The sequence below is a fragment of the Muscardinus avellanarius genome, assembly GCF_963383645.1.
Source record: "Muscardinus avellanarius genome assembly, chromosome: X".
NCBI lineage: Eukaryota > Metazoa > Chordata > Mammalia > Rodentia > Gliridae > Muscardinus > Muscardinus avellanarius.
In genome coordinates this window covers 66,643,507-66,667,112 of record NC_137792.1, presented here as the reverse complement: position 1 = coordinate 66,667,112, position 23,606 = coordinate 66,643,507, and the positions used below count along the sequence as shown (strand labels likewise).

Here is a 23,606-nt window from a genome sequence, read left to right as displayed (position 1 = left end):
TTAGGGTAATCAGAAAAGAAAAGAAAGTTGCAGAAGGTTAGTGATAGGAATATGGAAAGAAGGAAAATGCTCAGCTGCTAGAGAAATATATCTGACAACTAAATCTAAAGACCTCATGTTATTTCTTGGTGTTTAAACTGTGTCATGAGTTTGTTTAAGTTTTCAGACAGCGGATAGTATTGCAGACAAAATCCAGCAGACATTCATCGAAATTCCCTAGATCATCATGAAGGAACACGGATTTTCCTTAAGATAACTATATGAAAGCTGGAATCTCGGACTTCGTCCCCCATTATATATAAAGGAGGACATTGGACTAAGCCCTAGGAATGAAAACTCTTAAAAACTGGATTCTTCGAGTGATCTTAAAAACTAAATTCTTCAAGTGATTTGGGGTGTGACTTTTAGCCAAATAGAAGCCTCTGCAGCTGCAAGACCAAAGGGGGCTGGGCTCCCGAGCACAAGGCCCACCTGAGATAATGGGACTGATTTCAAACACAAAGACCTGGGATATCCCAGGTCTTTACTTTTGTCTTGTTCAGGGTTGGTAATTTGCATGTGTATCTCTCTTTTGTACCTTGGGTGTTTTGCACTTCTTTTTACTAGAAACTCACTGGGAGAGGGGAAAATATAAAAAATCTTGTGTCCAAAATAAAGTGTTCGATTGCACAAGAAGCATCGATCCATGTCAGGTTCTTTTTAAAAGCGCCGATCATAGGATTATTTTCCTAGGAAAGAACCGCTACAGATAAGAATCTGTAGAAAATCACTCTATCCTTCCCCACCTTTACTGAGACCCTCGACCGTGAGCAAACTCGCGCCCCATTGGACTAGCTGGCTTTCGGCAGCAACACCCATTCATGTTAAAAACACTACAGAGAATTGGAATAAAAGGAACATACCTCAACATCATTAAGCCAATATACAACAAACCCAAAGCCAACATTATACTGAATGGGGGAAAACTGCAAGAATTTCCCCTAAAATCAGGAATAAGACAAGGATGTCCACTATCACCACTCCTCTTCAATATAGTCCTTGAGACTCTTGACACAGCAATAAGACAAGAGAAGGAAATCAAAGGAATTCAAATAGGAAAAGGAATTAAAATTATCCTTATTTGCAGATGACATGATCCTTTACCTAGAAGACCCTAAGAACTCAACCAAAATACTTCTGGAGTTAATTAACAAATTCAGCAAAGTTGCAGGATACAAAATCAACCTCAAGAAATCAGAGGCTTTTCTTTATACCAACAATGAATCCACAATGAAAGAAATAATACAATCAATTTCATTCACTATAACCTCAAAACCAATAAAATACCTAGGAATAAACCTACCCAAAGATGTCAAAGACCTCTACAACAAAAACTATAAAACATTAAAGAAATAAATTGAAGACCTTGGAAGATGGAAAAACCTCCCATGCTCGTGGATAGGCAGAATAAATATCAAAATGGCCATTCTGCAAAAAATGATTTATAGATTCAATGCAATTCCCATTAAAATACCAATACATTCTTCACAGACCTAGAAAAAGCAATCATGAACTTTATATGGAGAAAGAAAAGACCCAGAATAGCCAAAGAATTCTCAGCAACAAGAATCACGCAGGAGGCATCACAATCCCAGACTTCAAACTATACTATAGATCAATAGTAGTAAAAACAGCATGGTACTGGCACAATATCAGGTACACTGACCAGTGGAACAGAATAGAAGTAACAGAAACAAATCCACACACCTACAGTCAATTAATCTTTGACAAAGGGGCCAAACTCATACGCTAGAGAAAAGACAGCCTTTTCAACAAATGGTGCTGGGAGAACTGGCTATCCATTTGTAGAAAGATGGAACTAAACCTCTATATCTCACCATGCACAGGAATCAACTCGAGATGGATCAAAGACTTAGAAATCAGACTAGAGACTGTGAAGTTATTAGAGGAGAACATAGGCTCATCACTACAACATATAGGCACAGGCAGTAACTTTCTCAACAAAACCTCCAAAGCTCAGGAAACTAAAGCAAGAATCAACAAGTGGGATAACATCAAACTAAAAAGCTTCTTCTCGTCAAAGGAAACCATCAAGAACCTAAAGAGGAAGCCTACAGAATGGGAGAAGAACTTTACCAGTCACCACTCCGATAGGGGGCTAATATCCAGAATATACAAAGAGCTCAAAAGACTCTGCACTAGCAAAACAAACAACCCAATCAAGAAATGGGCAATCAAATTGAATAGACACTTTACAAAAGAAGAGATACAAATGGCCAATAGATTCATGAAAAGATGTTCTTCATCATTAGCCATCAGGGAGATACAAATCAAAACTACAATGAGATTCCATCTAACCCCAGTCTGATTGGCAAGCATAAATAAATCAAACAATAATAAATGCTGGCGAGGATGTGGGGAAAGAGGAACTCTTTTATATTGTTGGTGGGAGTGCAAACTAGTTCAGCCACTATGGAGATCTGTGTGGAGATTCCTTAGAAAACTGGGAATAAATCCACCATACGATCCAGTTTTACCACTCCTGGGTATTTTTCCAAAGGGGTTGAAAACAGAACTATAGCAACATAGGCATACCTATGTTCATAGCAGCACAATTTGTAATAGCCAAAAGTTGGAAACAACCTAGGCCCCCATCAAGAGATGAATGGTTTGCAAAGTTATGGGAAATACACACAATGGAATTCTATTCAGCTATGAAGAAAAACAAAATCACGTCATTTGTAAGATGATGGAAAGGGCTGGAAAGCATTATGTTAAGTGAGATCAGCCAAACACAGAAAGAGAAGGGATATATGTTTCCTCTAGTATGCCCAAACGAGTGAGCATTGGGGATACCAGAGGAACTCCAGATAATGGAAGGGAAATCTCAGCAAAGTTTGAATGGAAAACTAAGAGAGGAAGGAGGCTGAACTTGATTGATGAGCGGCTATTTCCAAATAGGTGTAAAAGTACGAATATAGCAAGGTTAGCCCAGATATTAAGTATCGGGAGGGGGAAAAGGAAACGAGGGGGGGGAGAGGGTACCAAATACAGATTAAATGTATAACATTTACATTCAATAAAAATAAATAAATAAATAGCAGTGGACTGAGGAAGAGGTTCCTGCTAGACCAACCAGCATTACTACCTATAGTCTATGCAAATACAGTGGCCAAACTTAATGAATCCTTCCAAAAGTTTAAAAGGCTTGCAATAAAGAGAAGAAGTCACAATGGAAGGTTTGATGGTAAAAGAGGGAAATCTAGTATGACATTAACACCTGAAGGAAGGCTCATAACACTAGAGGATAATTGTCTCTTAGATGCCTAAAAATATGAAACAATGCTTTTCTAAGCCACTGCTTTTGGAACCTGGTAAGATTAAGAATGGACGTCTGCAGCTGGGTGTGGTGGTACATGCTTGTAATCCCAGCATTTGGGAGGCTGAGACTAAGAGGATTATGGTTTGTGGACAGCCTCAGCTACTTAGTGAAGCCCTTTGCAACTCAGTGAGACCCTATTTCAAAAATAAAAAGATTAAAGCCGGGTGTGATGGTGCATGTTTGCAATCCCAAAATTTGAGAGGCAGAGACAGGAGGATCATGGTTCACAGACAGCCTCAGCTACTTAGTGAGGCCCTTTGCAACTCAGTAAGACTATGTTTCAAAATAAAGAATAAAAAATCCGGCTGGTGCTGTACTCAGAGGTTCAATGCACCTGGGTTCCATCCCCAGTACCACAAAGGAAAAAAAATGGAAGCCTACAAACTTGAATGTTATCACTATGGGAGACCTTTTCAATGATGGACTAGACAGGTTTTCAATGATTAAATGGGATTCTATAAATTTTTCAGTATCTTTTGAGTTGTATATTGTTTAGATGTAAGGAATCAGTGTTTGAAGATGGGAGTAGACTGGATTTTGTGAAATATAGTTTTTTATCTTTATTCCTATTTCTTCACATATGATCTTAAAATCCTTGGAATCTCCAGAGAGATATCTATGTCTTTTGTAAGCTAAAGACATGACTGGTAGTTGGATAGGTCACTAGAAAGACAAAGGCATTATTAGAGGACTGGAACTTTCAGCCCCAACCCTAATCTCCGGAAAGAGTATAGAAGGGCTGAAGTTTAAGTTCGTCATCAATGTCCAATGATTTAATCAAGCATGCCTATTTAGTGAGGCTTCCATAAAATTTAAGAAAGACTGGGTCCAGAGAGTTTTCTGGGTCTGGTAACTTGATTATGTGAAGGTCCCTGGAGGGTAGCACACCTGGAGAAGGTATGGAAGCTCTATGGCCCTTCCCAAATACTTGCCCTAGGCATGTCTCCTATCAGGCTGTTTAGCTGTATCTGAAACAGACTCTTCCCAAAATCGACAACTTCCTGATAACTTGTTTTTCTTCATTTCCTCATAGTGAGAGCAAAAGCTGAAGGACTGCCCCTCCCCCATGGTTGCCAAGGAAGCTGAAACCAACAGATTCTCTGGCTATTTAAATCTGAATACATACATTTTCTTTCTTTGTCCATTTGCCTCCTCTTATGAGATTCTCTTACCCTCAAGTTCTCAGAAGATGAAGATTTGAAAAAAGAAAATTCCCTTTATCTTCCTTCAAAGTTGGCTTTGAATAAAACCTATTTTCTTGCCAATTTAACTTGCAGCTTTTGTTGAGCAGGTGACTGGTACAGCCCAGCCTCTTGCCCATATGATAACAGTTCTGCCCAGCAAACATATTTGTTTTCATAGATATAAATACATTTCTCTGAGTTTTGTGAGCCACTCCAACAAATGAATGGAATTCAAGGAGGGGGGGATGGGAATCAAAATTTATAATTGGTATTCAGAAGAATTGTACACAACTTGTGCTTTTAAGAATAGCAGCACTGTAGGACTTAGCCTTCAATCCATTTGGGAATTGATGCTATTTTCAGGTAGACAGTGTCAGAATTGAAATGAATTACAGGATACCTATCTGGAGACCAATGGAGAACTGCTACTTGGTATATGGGGAAACAGGAGTGTTATGTTAAATGACTGTGTGAAAATAGTGAAAAAAAAACACATTAGTTTTTAGTTGTCTTTATCTCTTAGTGATAGTTACTATACAGTGAAAGAGCTCTAAATTATAGGTTGAGCACATGAAATCCCCTATTTTACAGGTTAAAATCCTACAGACTAATGACTTATATCAAGAGTAGAGTAGTTCTACTCTGACAGTTGTGTCTATGGCTGAAAATTTGGAGTTTAAAAGGGTTAGGATTGAGCCAGCAGTGGTGGCACAAACCTCTATTCCCAGTACTTGGGAGGCTGAGACAGGATAATCATGGGTTCACAGCCAGCCTCAGCAACTTAGACCCTATTTCAAAATAAAAAAATAAAATAGGGCTGGGGATTGTAACTAAGAGGTTGAATGAACCTGGGTTCCATCTCCAGTACCATACACATGAAAAAAGGTTGCAGTTGGCTGTGGCAGCTAAACTCACCAAGAACAGAATCTTCTACAAAGAGTATCAAAGGGAACAGCCACTGCTTCTTTCATTTCTTCTTCTATTCTTAGTGTTTTAGTATCTATGTTGAATGCAAGCCCAAATTCTGATAACACTAGTCTCATGAAGTCAGATCTAAATATAAATGGTATGTGAGGAGTCCTTTTATCCATTTAATTGCAGTTGTTAAAGGGGCATATAGGTTTAGGCAAAAGCTATGTCAAGATTAAAAATATAGAGTGGGGTGGCACGAAGGCGAAATTCAGGGAAAGGGAGTTTTGAGGTACAGATGAAAAACAAGTGTGAAGCCCTGTTCTAGCCACAAAGTTCCATTAACTGAATTTGCATTTCCCAGTTACAGAAATGGTTATTTCCACAACTTTCATATTCTAAATATCATGAAAATAAATGCAAGCCAAAACATGACAACAAAGCAAATTCAGACAAAGGGGGAAACTTGCTAAATACTAATGAGAAAAGCACCTAAGAAGTTATCATTTGGGATTACAGTTAGACTGCATTTCAACAGGAAGTTAATGCACTTCAGTTAGAAATGAGATCACAGTCTTGGTTATATTGGTATATGAAACAAAAGGCATTTTAAGTGCGCATGCCTTCACATTTTTCCTTCATTTTAGCTCTCATAACTGAAATAAACAACTCTGCTTTGCTAGGTCTCTAGTCCATCTGATCAGAAATGTTTGAAGAAAATGTCAATAGGACAGTTCTGGTTAATTTTGTTTATGGGAGATCATGCATTTATAAAGACGCTATATTTACTACGTTGTATTCTATCCACAAATGATCAGAGACAGTAATAAAGAGGACATGTATTTTGTTTTAAAGCAACATCACCTGGTGAATTTTAAAAAGAATTACTGTAAAATTCAAATTTAATATATAAATTGTATCCTTTGAATAATTACCAACAAAACAACTGATGATATAGCTATGAAAATATTGTTTATCTTTATTATATGCTGCATAAGAAATTTTTCTTTTAATCACATTTCCAAATATGAAATGTTGGCATATACTGGCAATCTAGATAAGAAAAACATGTTTTCACTAGTTTAGCTTATAATTGAACAAAAATGTATTCTAACCTGACCAAGTTCTTCATTAAGGTCTGATGTGTTAACCAAAGCTCCTTCATTAATTTCTTCATCATAAAAGTCTTTATCCCATGAGATGAAGAAGGAGCCTAAGAATTTCTGCATTTCCACTGTGACATACATGGAGACAGGGATGATGAAGTTGAATAGAACCATAAATGACAGAAAGTCAGTGAACATTTTCAAAACCTAAAATAAAAAAGTTCATGCTAATTAGATGTACAGATCCATTCAGATGAGTATATATAATATAAAGAGGTTAACATTTAACTTTCATTTAATACTGAAAGCACTGCTCTTGCTATAAAGAAACTTCGCAATGACACAATATCATTGTAGTAAAAAATAACAGTATTTGAGAACAGTATTTAACAACATACTCAATTTTATCATTATTCTTCCATGTATGTACCTTCTATCTTAACAAGTTATCATGTTCTTTTATGCTCCTATCATGTCTCTTGAGCTCATATTATATTAAAATGCCAGTACTAGAGCAGGGTGTAGTGGTGCCTGCTTGTGATCCCAGTACTTGGGAGGCTGAGTCAGGAGGATTGTTGGTTTGCAGCTAACCTCAGATACTTAGTGAGACCCTGTTTCAAAATTAAGAATAAAAAATAGGGCTGGGGTATAGCTAAAAGGTAGATTTCCCAATTCCCAGTACTGCAAAAAAAAAAAAAAAAAGAGCCAGTATTTTTTGCCAAATTGCTTCAAATTCCTTTCTCCCATTGCAGGACTGGGGAGTAGGAGTTACTGATTTTAGATCTGTGACTTTTCTTTCTTTTTTACTCTTTTTGTGGTACTAGGGAGGGACTGTCCCACAGTAAGTCCACCTCCTAGTTACATCCTCAACCCCATATTTTTTGGTTTTATTTTGAAACAGAAGCTCATTAAGTTTCAGAGGGCACTCCCTAAGTTGCTGAGGCTGGCCTTGAACCTGAAATCATCCTATCATCCTATCTTAGCCACTCAAGTACTGAGATTATAGGTATGTGCCATCACACCCAGCTCAAATTCTTAACTGAAGAGCTAAAGGAGCATAGATGCCAGGTGCAGTGGAACATTCCTATAATCCTACTAATAAAGGAAAATGAGGCAGGAGGATCACAAGTTCAAAGTCAGCCTGAGATATTTTGAGACCCTGTTTCAAAATAAAATATGTTGCAGACATATCTTAGTTAAGAGCACTGCTGGATTCAATCCCCAGTACCACCAACAAAATAAGTGTAAATGCCTAAAGTAAAATTTTAGAGAAATTTGAAATTCAAGTATTTAATGGCTCAGGGCCACAACAGAACCAAAAAGAAAACAGAAAAAAATAAAAGATGTCATTTTTCTGAACAGTGTTTCAATAAAAAGTAACTTGATCACAAATTCCTAGTTAAAATGGAAAATGAATTACCTTCAAAGTTTCTCGCTCTTTCAGTGTCTTTTGGTTATACCAAGGTTCATCATTGTATGGGGTACTTTGCCAAACATACTTTAGAGTAGTACACACTGCAGCTTTGGTCAGTAAGATAAATAAATACACAATCAGGAAGGCATTGATGGACCTGAAAAATAAGATAGTATGAATTTTAAAACTAACTAATTATTTTAGATATCAACTAATATAAATTAAACTGTTGAGTTTATCTAAAGCTTATCTTATGTGTGATGCTCAAACATAGCACAAAAACTTTTATCTATGAAACTTAAGTTCTCATAGCTTCAGCATTGCTGTCAAGTGACAAAATGGGAAAGTTGACCCTTAAGTGTTTATTCATCACCAATGTTCTTCAAAATGCAATGGATAGCTGATAGGAGACAGATATATGCTATTACCTATGCAACCCTTATAGAAGGAGAAACTAATCTCCATATCCCAGAATCCTAAATATTTGGGATTAAAGGCAAATATGAAACCCACAAGCCCAGAATATATTCTTTCTCAGCATTGTTTGAAAGTTGAAGCCAGGTGTGGTGGTACATGCCTGTAAGTCCAGTATTTGGGAGGCTTAGACTGGAGGATGGTAGGTTTGAAGTCAGTCTCAGAAATTTAATGACACCCTCAGCAACTTAGTGGGATCATTTCAAAATAAATAAAAAATAAAAAGGGCTGGAGGTATGGTTCAGAGGTAGTATTCCTGGGTTGAATCCCCAGTGCCACCAACACACACACACACACACACACACACACACGCCCTGAAGAAAGCACCATTGATATACTGGATATCCATCCATGTTCACGATAGAGGTTGTTGACAGTAATACATGGTTTGAAGGTCTACTGGGAGATTATTATTTATGTTTTAGAACCAACTTGAATACAGCAATTAGAGAATTCCAAACCATTAACTCTGACAGCAAAAGGGAATGACTTTATAGTTTAAGTAATCTCTGCCCTTTAATAGCTAGATCAGTTTAGGTAAGTCACCTATCATTTTGAAGACCATTTCCTGGTCTGTAAAGAGAAGAGTCTAAGAAAAATAGCTTCATAGATTTGTTCAATAGAGTAAATCAAATATATAAGTCATTGAGGACAGTTTATAGAACATAAGTACTCAGAATAGTAATTGCTTTAATAACTGATATTGTTTCTTAGTTATGGCTGTTAATAAAAATTACTGAAGAGGTTACTATTTCAATCAACAACGATTAAATAAATCATGATGCACACTAACTTTTCAACAGCAGAACGTTTCTGAGATTTCCCTTGGTAGTTCAAAGCCATTTTGGTTTCCATTCCAGTGTAAACAGCAACTCCTGTGGAATAACAGAATATAATGAAAAGTAGGTTACAACTGAACTTGCCAACCAACTCCATACCCACATGGTTTTATAAATGTTTAAGTCTAAAAAAACAAGTTCTAAGTGATCTTCCACTCACTCGTTGATATATCATTTATAGTATAATTTCAATTCTACAGAATATTTGTCATACTTCATGTTAGATTATCATTTTGTACATTCTTAGCACCTAAATATTGTTTAGAATACATGGAAGCATGTGCCATGCTCACTTTTAAACAGGCTTTACAAAATATATTCCTGAAAAATGTATTTTAAAAATTGTTTACCATATATTTTCTTGGTATTTTTTAGTGTAGCTCCTTTCAGCAAGAGATTTTCAGGTCCCAAAGACCTATATAAAAAATAAACAGAGCTTATTAAAAATGTATAGTATCATTGACTCTGAAGACAGATTTTTCCCTGATACACATATGTCTCCAAGGGATTCAGAATTTATATGTCTATTTCCACCATATGCTTACTCCCCAGGACAAGGTGAAAGAGCCTTCTCTTTGAAGGACTTGAAGGTAAAGCACAGATGGAAGTGCAATACAGGAGTAGGCAGTAACGGAGGTAGAGAAATGTGCAGAGTGGTCAGGTGATTATGAGTCACAGATAGCAAGACAAGAAAAGGACACAGCAGTAGACAGGAAGAAACAGAAACAGAGGGTAACAAAAGACTGGGCCAGATAAAGGTGTAGGTGAGCAAAACACTGCTAGCTTTGAGAGAGTAAGGCCTGTCATTGGATATCATTGAGCACTCTGCATTTCTTTCTTTTTGAATGTGACTACAAAGTCCAAGTGCAAAAGTTGAGGTAATTACCTGGATGATAAAAGAAAGAAAGCATCTTTCTTTTTAAGAACTGGGTTTTTTTTTAAATAAATTATTACCTTTTCACTTTGCTTAGGTCCAAGTAATTCTTCCTGTATTTTATACATTGCCTAGTCCTTCAGTTACTCTTCCTTAAACCATACTTATCCAGATATGTTTCTAAACTTGTCAGCCACTACACAACCAGGATAATAAATACAGTAGGTAGAATAGGTTTACGAATATTAGTCAAAGGGTTTGGAGCATTGCTCTTTTGGAAACCGTAAGCATTAACTTTCTTTATTTCTCTGTGGCACTAGGGATTGAACCCAGGGGTATTCTACCTTGGAGCTATATCCCCAGCTCTATTTTATTTTTACTTTGAAACAGTGTCTCGCTAAGCTGCTGAGAGTCACACTATTTGCTGAGGCTTTCCTCAAATTGCAATTCTGTCTCAGCCTCCCAAGTACTGGGATTACAAGCATGTGCAACACTCTCTCTACCCTGTACATAGAGACCTTACCACCACAACCCTACCAATCACATGGTTAGTTATTTGCTCCTATTTACATCTCTTTCTCTAACAACACCTCTTTCTCTAACAACACGTAGTTGGTTATTTTAGTGGTTTTAAAAGATAAATGTATCACCCCAAAAGGACAGATAAAATAATAACAAACAAACCTGGCAACAGCCTCAAGACTATTACTATAGATATTGATTCGTCCAACAAACCTGTAAAAAGAAAATAATAGCAAGTGTATTTTCTATATCCAGGTGAAATCCACATACTACCAATATGCAAATGAAACAAAACACAAATAATGTAAAAGATAAGACTCTACGTGAATTACAATATCCTATTATGTTTCTGGGGGAAAAATTATTTTGAGCCAAAAGATGCATGAAATCTTAATCTAGTCCTTAAAATAATATTATAGATTTAAGTAAACAAAGATTCAAATTGATTTTCAAGCTCCACTTGGCATTATTCATGCATACAAAAATCATGTCATCTATACCTTCATAGAAATAATGTGACATCTATTTTAGATTCATGTGAAAGAAGGTTTCTGGTGTTAAAAAAACAACCTTTAAAACTGTTAGTACTTATTACACTTAAACATGTATTAGAATCATTATAGGGTATATAAAAACACAGATTTCTAGCCCCATCATTGAGATTCTGGTTAGGGATCCCAGGTGATGTTGATGCTGCTGGGCCTGGGAACACCTTTTGAACCACGACATTAGTCTTAGACAAAGAATACTTGGTTATTATCTTGGAAATGTCCAGCCTGTATCTTGCAAGTGATCACAATACTGATCTTGACTCAATCAATTATTTTGGCTGATCATAAAGAAACCTGCATTTCTGCAAAAGCGGGTGAAAAAACCCTAACCCTGCCCATTAACAAGAGTGTTACGATTGTTTTGTGATTCATATTATAAACAGTTGTCTTTACTAAAAAATAGAAACATTTTATATTATATATAAAACATAAGGTCTGCCCTTTCATTCATCATATATTGTGACATTAATGTACCAGGCACTGAAGATATACAAATAAACACAAAAGATACAATAATTTCCCTAAAAATTAAAGTCAGGGGAAGATACAATGCATGTGATTACTACTAGGGTAATGAAGTACAAAGTATTTTGAAGTTATAGAACAAAGGATTCAATTTATACTAGGGAAATTAGGATAATTTTGTCTACACTAAAACTCTCCATATTTATGATATGCGAAAAAATTTGCAGTTATCCTATACATATGCAAGAATGTGTGTGCATATAATTTACAGGTAGAATAAGTCACCCCTTTCTGTAATTCCATGGATTTTGCAAATATATCTATTATTACACTGTAAGCTAAGAATTACTGCTTTATTTCCTTTGCTCACTGTGAGCTCCTTGAAGGCAGAGAATAGTTATTTTATTTTGTGGCCCTAGTTTATACTACCATGGGGAATATAGAAGAGGAAATTCAGAAAGAAGAAAGAATGGTGGAAAGAAAGATGGGCATGATTCTCAGAGAAAAATAAACAAATCCAACAACGTGGTCTCCCATATGACCAACAGTGTGCATTAACAAGGTGCCTGGCCTAGGTAATGGAGGCCATCTGTAACAAATGCATAGAATAAAATTAACTGGACCACATGGGGACAAAAACTGTTACTCTAATCTCATTAGCACCATGCTCTAAGCAACCAAACTAAGTAGAGAAAAAACAGAAAATTTATGCCATTTTACTGTTCCTTCAACTCAACTGTTTACTATGGTAAAGAAATGGCTTACTGGCAATCCTTGGTTCATTGTGATCTCTGCAGGAAATGATAGAGTGCCTGCTAACTGCATGGCCCCATATTACCGTTTCTCTTTAATACTGGATAGCATGTTTTTATTTTAAATAACCTTGGACACTTAATTAGTCTGGTATATCGACTTATGTGATAATATAAATTTTAAAACTTGATAGATGGTCATGTTTACAAATAAGAAAAAATTATAAAAATCATAGTATGTCTGGGCCTACACTGATTTATCTTAGGCTGATAGTGAACAAGACTAATTTGATTCATTTCCCTGCCAGAAGGAAGAACAGCTCAGAAAAACATACATGAGAGTGGGCTGGTAAGTGGTGGGTGTTTTTTTTTTTTAAATACTGGTAGCAAAAAGAAGCAGAGCCAACAGATAGTAGTGAAGTGAAATTTGGTGATTCTTACTTGTAGAGGTCAGGTTGAGGCTGTTCACATTCAATTGCTGCTCGAAGGCTATCAATGGATTCAGCTGTACATAGAGCTATAGTATCCCGTACTGCATAATGTGTCTAGATGAAAGAAAAAAAAGAAAGAAAAGAAAGGAGCAAATACAAAAAAAATTTCTTTTCCACACAACTGATTCCAAAAACATAGTATGTTTTCACAAAAGACTTTGGCAGAATACTACAAATATTGATGCACACTTCCCACCAAATAAATTATATAATATTATTCTTAAAATATACCACAGTTAGAAAGATCACTCTGCTGTGAGGAGATTTCAAAGATAAAAGAAAAATAATTAAATGAACTTTTTATTTTGCAGTACTGTGGATGGAACTCAGGGGCATTGTACCTCCAAGCTACACCTCCAGCCCTATATTTTATTCTATATTTTAAAACAGGGTCTCACTGAGTTGCAAAGGGCATCACTATGTAGCTGAGGCTGTTCACGGACCATGATCCTCTTGTCTCAGCCTCCCAAATGCAGGGATTACAAGCACATGCCACCATGCCCAGCTTCTAAATGCTTTTCTTGATAGTGACAGTTTAGAGTACTCCATTTGCAGCATGCATATAATTAACTGAAACATCCATGAAAATTTAATACATTTATTCTTTATCCTATTTATAGAATTGAGACTTATTTTGTTCACTATAGTGTATAGCAATGCAAATATCCACATATGAACAGAACACAACACTTTTGGTCATAACAATGAAAGAATTTTGCCAACAGTAAGAAAAAATCATTAATGTTCCATTACACAAATAGCTTAATTAATGATATTGAAAATGCTCTACAACACTACATTTTATAAGAGCAGGAAGAGGAGGTATCCTGTGTTAGTCAGACAGAATATTCTACTAGTGTGTATTATATACTTGACTCACCCAAAACTCAAGGCAAGCTCCGATGAACCCACTTATAAATTATCAAACAAAGGCAAATACAGACTCAGAAAGTACACTGCTTACACAGAAGGAAAAGCTGTTGACATATCTTTGGGGAATATTACAGAATTGTCTCATCTATATTTAAAATTATGGTCTGATTTTGAAAATATCTGTGCTTTTAGCTGATTTGATCAGATCAGCTTAAAAGAAAAAAAGAGAAAACTACTTGAAAATTCATTTTCTTTAACTTCTTACAATTAAGGAATCTTTAGGTAGATTTCTTGATTTTATCTTGATATGCCCTAAAATTTAACTATGTTTTTGAGCAGCTTATGCTATTAGTTCATCATAATGTCCTTGAAATTGAAAATCAGTCACTTATGAGGTAAAGTTCCTTTTTCACATATTGAGTCCTAGCCTTCAACTCCAGAGTAAATAAGTAAAGGATCCTTCCACAGTTATACTCAGAAATGAGCACACTGGTATCACTCTAAAGACAGCACATATAAGACACATCTTCATACACTGTAGAATTCTGGGTAATAGGAAGACTGACTACTCCAGAAAATACCAAGTAAGTAGATTACATATCCATTTTGATGAAATTTACATTAACATATTTAAAATTCTTCCTAGATATAATTAAAAAGCATTTGCCAGCATACCCTAATGTATTAAAAAGCCAATCAAATTATTCCAGGTTGGATGTCATATATCCCTTAAATAAACATTTTTGTGTGTGTGTGCTACTGAAGCTAGAACCGATGGCCATTCTATTTCTGAGATATATACCCAGAACTTTTTTTTTTTTAATTTTGAAACAAGGTCTTGCTAGTTTGCTGAAAGTCTGACTAAATTGTTGAAGCCGGCCTTAAACCTATGATCCTCCCTTCTCAGACTCCAAGTACTAGAATTAAAGGTATATGCCTAGAAGTCCGGTGTGGTGGCAAACACTTGTAATCCCAGCATTCGGGAGGCTGAGACAGAAAGATCGCAGTTCACAGCCAACCTCAGTTACTTAGTGAGGTCCTCTGCAGGTCAGTGAGACCCTGTTTCAAAATAAAGACTAAAAAATAGGGCTGGGAGTGTCGCTTGGAGGTAAAATGCCCTTGGTAATGGGGATGGAACCCAGGGACATTTTACCTCCAAGAGATACTCCCAGCCCTATTTTTTAGTCTTTATTTTGAAACAAGGTCTCACTGACTTGCAGAGGACCTAAGTAGCTGAGGTTGGCCACGATCCGCCATCCTCCTATCTCTGTCTCCTGAATGTTGGGATTACAGGCATAAGACTCCATCCTTTTTAGAATAAAAGTAGGCCAAGTGAGAATACATAAAATTATTTTTACAGTTATACAGTTTTAGCCTACAATCAGTCCCATTTTTAGAGCCTAAGTAATATATTAAATAAACTGTGTTAATATTAAACTCAACCACTGCCATAAAATTGTGATGGTTTTTATTTGGGGCATACTTTTTTCCCCACTCAACACCACCTCTTTCACCAAATTTACTTAGAAGTTGAAGGACCATTATATAACAGATGACCTCAAATACAAAACCTACTTAAATAGGAGAAATAAGTGTTTAGAGAATACTTGTAAAAAGTACTATATGATTAGCTATCCTGAGATCAAAATACTTAGGCCAGGTTTAGTTTCTATTACCTTGCAATTGGATTCCCCATCAAGACTGGCTGTAGTGACATAACAGGTTCCATCAGTGGTACAGGATGATAAAAGAATAAGATCGCAGGGAAAGGTTTCATCTGCCTGAACTTCTACTACATCACCAACCTAGAATGGAGAATAAAATAAGCAGAAATATTTTGAAACAAAATAAAGCATGCATCACACCACACTAAAATAAAAACATTAGTAAAATATGTCTGTAGCTATGGGGCTTTTGAGAGTCTCCTAGTATCCCGTACCATGTAAAAGATGATGACAATGTATTAATCAATGTTCAGAATCATCTTTAAGTTCACAAGGACTTGGGATACTTACAGGTTACCAAGGCACTGATTTTTTATGACTAAAAAATTATTCTGACACTTTTGTGTGATTTGATATTTCTGGCATTAATGTGTGATAAGACAATGAACATAATCATTATCTTGAATAGATCGAGGCAATCTACATTTCCAAGTCAGGCACTGCATGAACACTGAGATGAACACTGCATGCACATGTCCACTTTGCAAAGTATGTTGAAATATTCATGGTGCAAAGTGGACATGTTCATGCAGACCACAAAAATAATGATAATTTAATAATGGAGTGAATAAAACATAATAGTTAAGTTTGTCTGTTTTAACCTGGGTTCATGTCCCAGATCTGCCACTTAACTATATGACTTTGGTAAGCATCTTCACTGATTACAACTACATCAAAGAACTGATGTGAGCATTAAATGATGATAATAGTAATCATCACTATTTGATAGGCATTAAGTATAATTGTTACAAATATTATACAATTACTTTTCTCTCAATTCATGAATACTCATGCTGTTTGTTTTTGCAGAGTATAATTCTCTAAGTAGTATTTCACAACAGTTTTCATGGTATGGTATATATAGAAAATGATAAATAAAATTACTGTACAGCATACTCAGGTAAAGGGGGAGGCTAATGATGGCAGAAGACAATCTACTTTAAGAAAAATTCAGTATCTGAAGAACCAACCTGAACACACTGGCTATGACATATTGCTAATTGAGGAATCACCTGTCTTCTATTTGCAATAAGAGTAGGCAGAAAAGGATGAGGATTTCAAAACCTATTCAGAAATGTTTTATTTTCATTGCCAATCTTAATTAGCCAAAAAAAATAATTGGGCTAATTGGTAAACAGTATTTTATTGAGTTTTCCCTTCGTCACTTAAACACTTATGTTGCTGAGAATAAGACCACAATTTATACTTAAACATTCAGATGAAAAATAACAAAATCCAAACATCTTAGAAAGAAATGCTCATCAGAGGTTGAGAGATGAATTTCAGCCACTGATAAATAAAACTCACAAAGAGAACATTTTCTTCAACACTTAGGATTTTCTCAGAAACAAAATACAATGTTCCCTGCATTTGTGATGCAAGTTGAGGCAGGTGAGATGGGTAAAGCGCAGATCACAAAGGGCTTGGCTAGCTGAGATAAGGGATTTAGGCCATACTCTAAAAGTAAAGATAATGGTAAAAGATGAAGGCAAAAAAAAGGGAATGTTATGACCCAGTTATATAATCAACTCAAGTTCTGTTTCCAGTAACAACTTAAAAAACGACAAGAGGCCTGGTGTAGTGGTGAACGCTTGTAATTCCAGCATTTGGGAGGCTGAGACAGGAGGATCCAGGTTCGCAGCCAGCCTTAGCTACTTAGTGAGGTCCTTTGCCAACTCAGTGAGATCCTGTTTCCAAATAATGTATAAAAAATAGCCGGGCGTGGTAACACACGCTTGTAATCCCTGCACATGGGAGGCGGAGACAGGAGGATCGTGCGGGTTCGAAGCCAGCCTTGCTGGCTTAAGAGACCCTGTTTCCAAATTTTTAAAATATATATAAAATAGGTCTGGGAGTGTAGCCTGGAGGCAGAAGGGTTTCCAGGAACCCCAGTACCACCAAAAAAATAAAAAATAAATTAAAAAAAGAATAAAAAATAAGGCTGGGGGTGTAGCTCAGAAGTACAATTCCCCTGTGTTCCATCCCAAGTAACACACACACACACACACACACACACACACACACACATGCCACAAGAGAGTATCACCAACTCATAACAAATATTTGAAAAATATATAATCTACAAAAATATTTTAGTCTTTCAGAGGGCTGAGGATTTAAGTAACTAAGTGAACTAAAACTCAAAGGGTAACAGGTCCTTTGAGGAAACAGAGGACAGATCAACTGTTTAACAACTGGTAGGACAAGATAAAAAGATGGCTACCATTAAAAATAGGCAAGAAGAAAATAACTAGAATTTAAGCCAATTTCTAAAGGTTAGTGTGAACTAGAAGAACAGTTTAGAATCTCTCTAAGCCTGAAAGAAAGCTGGGTGTGGTTGTGTATACTTGTAGTCCCAGTACTGAGAAAGTCCCAGGCTGAGAAAGGAGGATTAGAGGTTCAAAGCCACATTCAGCAACTTAGTGAGGCCTTCAGCAACGTAGAGAGACCCTGTTTCAAACTAAAAACTAAAATTAGACTAGGAGTATAGGTCAGAAATAGAATGCCCATGAGTTCAATCCCCAGTACCAGTAACAAATAAAAAGAAGAAGAAAAGAGGAAGGATCTATCAATAATGAGGTCAGGATACCTAAAACTTCTCACTGGTACAGACATAAAGATAGTGACCAACTACTATGGAAGAAACATGAACCAAAACAATGAACCTTTCTGTCATATAAAGCAAAAACATTCTGCATCTGGATAAAGGTAGGAACCACCTTCCCTGGCAGTCTCAGGGAAATGTCACCACTACTACAGGGAAGGAGGAAGCAAAAATAAAACCGCTGCAAGGGCTAGAACAGAAAAGCCACTAGAAGTAAGGCCCTGACTACCATAGGAAGTAGAATGGAAATATTGAGAAAAATCCTGTCCTGAGACTTAGGTGCATATAGTCTGCCTAAAAAAGAACCAATAATCCACTCTGTTCCTACCAGAATGTATTAAAAGAGTATGGTCGAAGAGGAAACCCGGCAAAATTATATAGGCACATTAGGTCCCACACAAACAGAGTTCAAAGAAACAGTAATCTACCATTCAAAGAATCTGAAGTTTAGTGGTACACTTAAAATACCAATAATCATAACAAAAACAAAGCCAGCCCAACTGTTGAATAGACTGACTCAACCACCAACATTAATGGCTTGACAGAAGAAGAAAGGTCCTTTTCAGAACATACATAATTCTGACCTCCTTCTTCCCTGTCATTCTTTTACAATGTTAAAAACTCAAAGAAAATAAGAAATGCACAAAAATCACAAAAAATGAGTCACTCTCTTGAGAGAGGAAGGAATCAATATGGACAGAGCCAGATATACCCTGATCTTAGAAATATCAAACCAGGTCTTTAAATAGCTGTTATTAAGATATTAAAGTATTTAGTGGAAAAGACAGACTATATAAAACAGTGGATGAAAAATCCTGGCAGAGAGTTGGATTCTAACAAAAAAGAAAGGAAAATGAAAAGTTAGAAATGAAAATACATGGTATCAGAGTTGGTATCCCCAAACCAGCAAACAATATTCAGCAAAAGAAATAGTAATCCTAAAGAGAGACCAACCAAAATTAATCAAAGTGGTATATAAAGAGAAAAAGGAGTGGATTAAAATATAAAAGATCATTAGAAGATATAGGAAAATATCAATCTAACAGTCATGTAACTAGAGTTAAAAAGGAGAGGAAAGCTGGGTGTGGTTGATGCACACTTATAATCCAAGTACTTGGGAAGCTGAGACAGGAAACAGGTTTGAGGACAGCCTTAGCAATTTAGTGATACTCTCAGAAACTTATTAAAAACCCTGTGTAAATATTAAGTTAAAAAGGACTAGGGGCTGGGGGTGGTGGTGCATGCTTGTAATCCTAGCATTTGGGAGGCTGATACTGGAGGATCGCGGTTCACGGACAGCCTCAGCTACTTAGTGAGGCCCTCCACAACTTAGTGAGACCCTGTTTCAAAAATAAAGAAAAAATAGGGCAGGGGGTGTAGCTCGGAGATCAAATGTCCCTGGGTTCCATCCCCAGGTCCCCACCCCCCAAAAAAGGACTAGGGATTTAGCTCAGAGGTAGGATGCTCCTGGTTTCAATTTCCAGTACCAAACAAAACAAACAACCCCCACAAAAAAGATATTTTAAAGACAAGTATAATTCAGCAATTCCACTCAAAGTTATATACACGAAAGAACTAAAAGCAGAGACTCAAACAGATACTTGTACATTAATGCTCATAGCATCAAGTAACTGGGACAACACATGCACCCTGCTGTGCCCTACATAGCTTTGAAAAGGAAAGTTTTGGTACATGCTATAATATAGATTTACCTTGAAATTTTTTGAGTAAATGAAATAAGCAAGAAACAAAAGGACAAGTTTGTATAATTTCACTTGTCTGAGGGAGCTAATGCATGTAAATTCATAGAGACAAAGGGTAGAATAGAGGTTACAAGGTGAGCAATGGAAAGTAATAGTTTAATAAGTACAGAGTTTTGTTGGGGATGATGGAAAGAATTCTAGAAATGGATTAGTGGTGGTTATTGTAAACCACTATAAATGTATATTAATAGAAATGAATTATACTTTTAAAATGGTTAAATGGTAAATTCAGGACATACATCTTTTAAGACTAAAAAAGATATCTGACTACTTAAAACATAAATAGAAATGTGTTGAGGGTTTTATAAAACACAGAAGCAAATGTATGACAAAAATAACACAAAGGATGTAAAATGAGAAAGTTAAAGTAGCCAGTTTGAAGGTTCTTTCTTACATTATGAGGTAGTCTAATACTATGTGAAGCTCAGATTAGTACGTTAAAACGTATATTGTAAACTCGAACAATCATTTAAAATTTATAAGAATTAAAACTAATTAGTTAGCCAAGGGAAGTGATACAGTAGAATCACACACAAAAGTTGAAATATCCAACTATACCACTCCTGGTTATCCTTCCAAGGGGACTGAAATCTGAGAACTACAGTAATACATGCATATCCATGTTGCTAGCAGCATACTTCACAACAGCCAAATTATGGAAACAATTTATGTGTCTATCAAGAGATGAATGGATTATAAAATTGTGGGATATGTACAAAGGTGAATTTTACTAAACAATAAAGAACAAAATAATGTCATTTGAAGGAAAATGGATGGACCTGGAGAACATTATGTTAAGTGAGATTAGCCAGTCACAGAAAGTGAAGGTCATACGTTTTCTTTCATATACAGAAGCTAGGGAGTAATTGGGATACCAGAGTGAATTCAGACAATGGAGAAGAAACCTCAGTGGAGCTAGGGAGGAGGTTGTAAGGGAAGGGGAGGGGAAGAGTGAGCTTCATTAACAGAATTACTACCATCAACTATGCGTACATATGTGAAAATACCAATATCAATCTCAGTACTCTATGCAGGAGAGGGGAAATGGAGAGGCAGCTAGAGAAAAGCCCCCCAAGTGCTGTGAGCATGTATGTCACTGTCACTATGATTTACATTATGATGTGAGATGATAATGCTCCAATAAAATTACATAAAAGGTCTAAATAATTAAAAAAGATAATCAAATCATATTAATAATTACACTAAATATTAATGCTCTAAACTACTCAATTAAAACCAAAAATTTTCAGACTGAATTTTTTTAAAAGACACCCTTGGCTTGGTGGTATACACCTGTAATCTCAGTATTTGGGAAGATGAGACAGGAGGATAGCAGGTTTGAGAACAGCCTCAGTATAGTGAGACCTTTGGAAAGGTAACAAGACTCCATTTCCAAATAAAAAAAAGAAGGACGGTGGATAATGCTCCAGGGCAAACTGTCCCTGGGTTCAATTTCTAGTACAAACAAACAAACAAACAAACAAACAAAAAGACAAAAACACTGGACTAAGAATAAAAGGATGTAGATAGATTAAAAGGGTGGAGAATACTATACAAACACCAAGCAGAAGGAAGTTGTATTGAGGATATTATTAGAATTTGTTTTTGGTACTAGGGACTGAACCTAGGGGCATTCTACTTTTTTTTTTATTTTTATGGTGAAACAGGATATCGCTAAGTTGCTGAGGTTGGTCTTGAACCTATGGTCCTCCTGTTTCAGCCTCCCAAGTACTGGATTATAGACAAGAACCACCATGCCCAGTTTATCAGAAAAATTTGACTTCAAAACTAAGAATACTACCATGAAAAAAGGGAACTATATAAAGGGGCCAATTCACCAAGAAGATATAACAATCTTAAACTAAGTTTTTTGCACTATCACATAGCACATAAAAATTGATGGAACAGAAAAATAGGCAAATTCATAGTCAGCTTTGAAGATTTCCAGTCTCTTTTCTCAAATATTTATAAAACAAGTAAGAAAATACTCAATAAGTATAGAGAATTATTGAAAAATCACTAAACAAGTTGAGCTAATTGACATTTATACAAATCTCTACCCAACAACAGCAGAATGCAGTCTTTTAGATTATATTGACTGCATGTGTAACAATCACCAAAATATACCATATTCTGGAACAAAAGTATTTGAATATATTTTAAAGAACTGATATAAAATATATTCTCTGAACACACAATAAACTAGAAATTAATAATAAAATACAGCCATGGTGTTGCATTCCTGTAATACTACTACTGGATTATTTCAATGCATATTACACTAAATAAGTCAATCTGAAAAAATACATAGTACATGACTCCAATAATACCAGATTCTAGAAAAGGCAAAGCTATGGAGACAGTAGAAGAGGTATTGGTTACCAGTGGTTAAGAGGGAGTGAGATAAATAGGCAAAGCATAGAGGATTTTTTAGGGTAAAGGTATACTATATGACACTATAGTGTTAGATACATATAATCATATATTGGTCAAAACTCATAAAATGTACAACACTAAGAGTTATTGCTGATATAAACTATGGAATCAAGGTGAAAATAATGTGTCATAGTAGATTTACTGATTGTAATAAACATACCATTTTGTTACAGGCTGTTGACAGTAGAAGAGATTATGAGTGCAGCAGGGCTAGGTATATATGTAGGGTACTTTCTATCTTTTCTGTTAAAATTATCTATAAACCTAAAACTGCTCTAAAATTATACTTTATTAATTTGAAAACTCTACTTGGAATAAAAAAAAGTCTGATATAGACAAGTCTAAAATGTTGACAAAGGTCTTATTGTGTAGTAATAAACAATCATTAATTTGAACAAAAATTAATTGCATGAGATCTTCAAAACTATAATAGCATCTAGAAACTCTCATACATTGCTGAAACTGTAAAGGGTATAGCCATGATGGAAAACAGTTTGATGGGTTACTAAAAGTTAAACACAGGAATACCTCAAGAGCAACAATTCTCTCCAAGTAGGTATGTGTCCCAAAGAGTTGAAAATAGATGTCCAAATGAAAACTTTTATTTGAATGTTCCTAGCAGCAATATTCATAATAACTCCAAAGTAGAAATAACTCAAATGTTTATTAGCTGATAAATATAATACATATAATGAAATTTTTATGGGGCCATAAAAATGAATTATTGATACATGCTATACCAAAATGAATCTTGAGTGAAAGAAAAGGTCAGAAAAAGTCATTAAAATGACTTTTTTACATTAAATATGTGAATCTGAAGAGGCATAAAAAAGGTTAGTTTAGCCAGGCATGGTGGTGCACACTCGTAATCCCCGCACTTGGGAGGCTGAGACAGGACAATCACACAGGTTCGAAGCCAGCCTCAGTTGGCTTAAGAGACCCGGTTTCCAAAATAAAATATAAAATAGGTCTGGGAGAGTAGCCTGGAGGTAGAAGGCCCCTACATTCCATCCCCAATATCACACACACACACACACACACACACACACACACACACACACACACACACACACACAAAAGGTTAGTTTACTAGGGTCTGGGGTAAGAGAGTAATGTTGAAATGACTGATGGGCATGTGGTTTCCTCTTTAGATAATAAAAAAAAATATTCTGGACCTAGTTAGTATTGATAGTTGCACAATATTGTGAACATAGTAAATGACACTGAATTGTATGCTTTATT

The 23,606-nt window shown here is 35.8% G+C and overlaps 1 protein-coding gene across 1 annotated transcript in view; it reads right to left on the bottom strand.

Moving 5' to 3' along the window:
* Positions 1-23,606, bottom strand: part of ATP11C (ATPase phospholipid transporting 11C (ATP11C blood group)) — a gene marked incomplete at both ends in the record, with an annotated part of 220,410 nt that overhangs the window by 70,701 nt on the left and 126,103 nt on the right. The window contains 7 exons of the mRNA XM_080719070.1: positions 6,591-6,788; positions 8,002-8,152; positions 9,263-9,344; positions 9,659-9,723; positions 10,867-10,917; positions 12,914-13,017; positions 15,513-15,641. Of these exons, the coding sequence (XP_080575196.1) occupies positions 6,591-6,788; positions 8,002-8,152; positions 9,263-9,344; positions 9,659-9,723; positions 10,867-10,917; positions 12,914-13,017; positions 15,513-15,641 (780 nt within the window). The remainder of the gene's footprint in view (positions 1-6,590; positions 6,789-8,001; positions 8,153-9,262; positions 9,345-9,658; positions 9,724-10,866; positions 10,918-12,913; positions 13,018-15,512; positions 15,642-23,606) is intronic.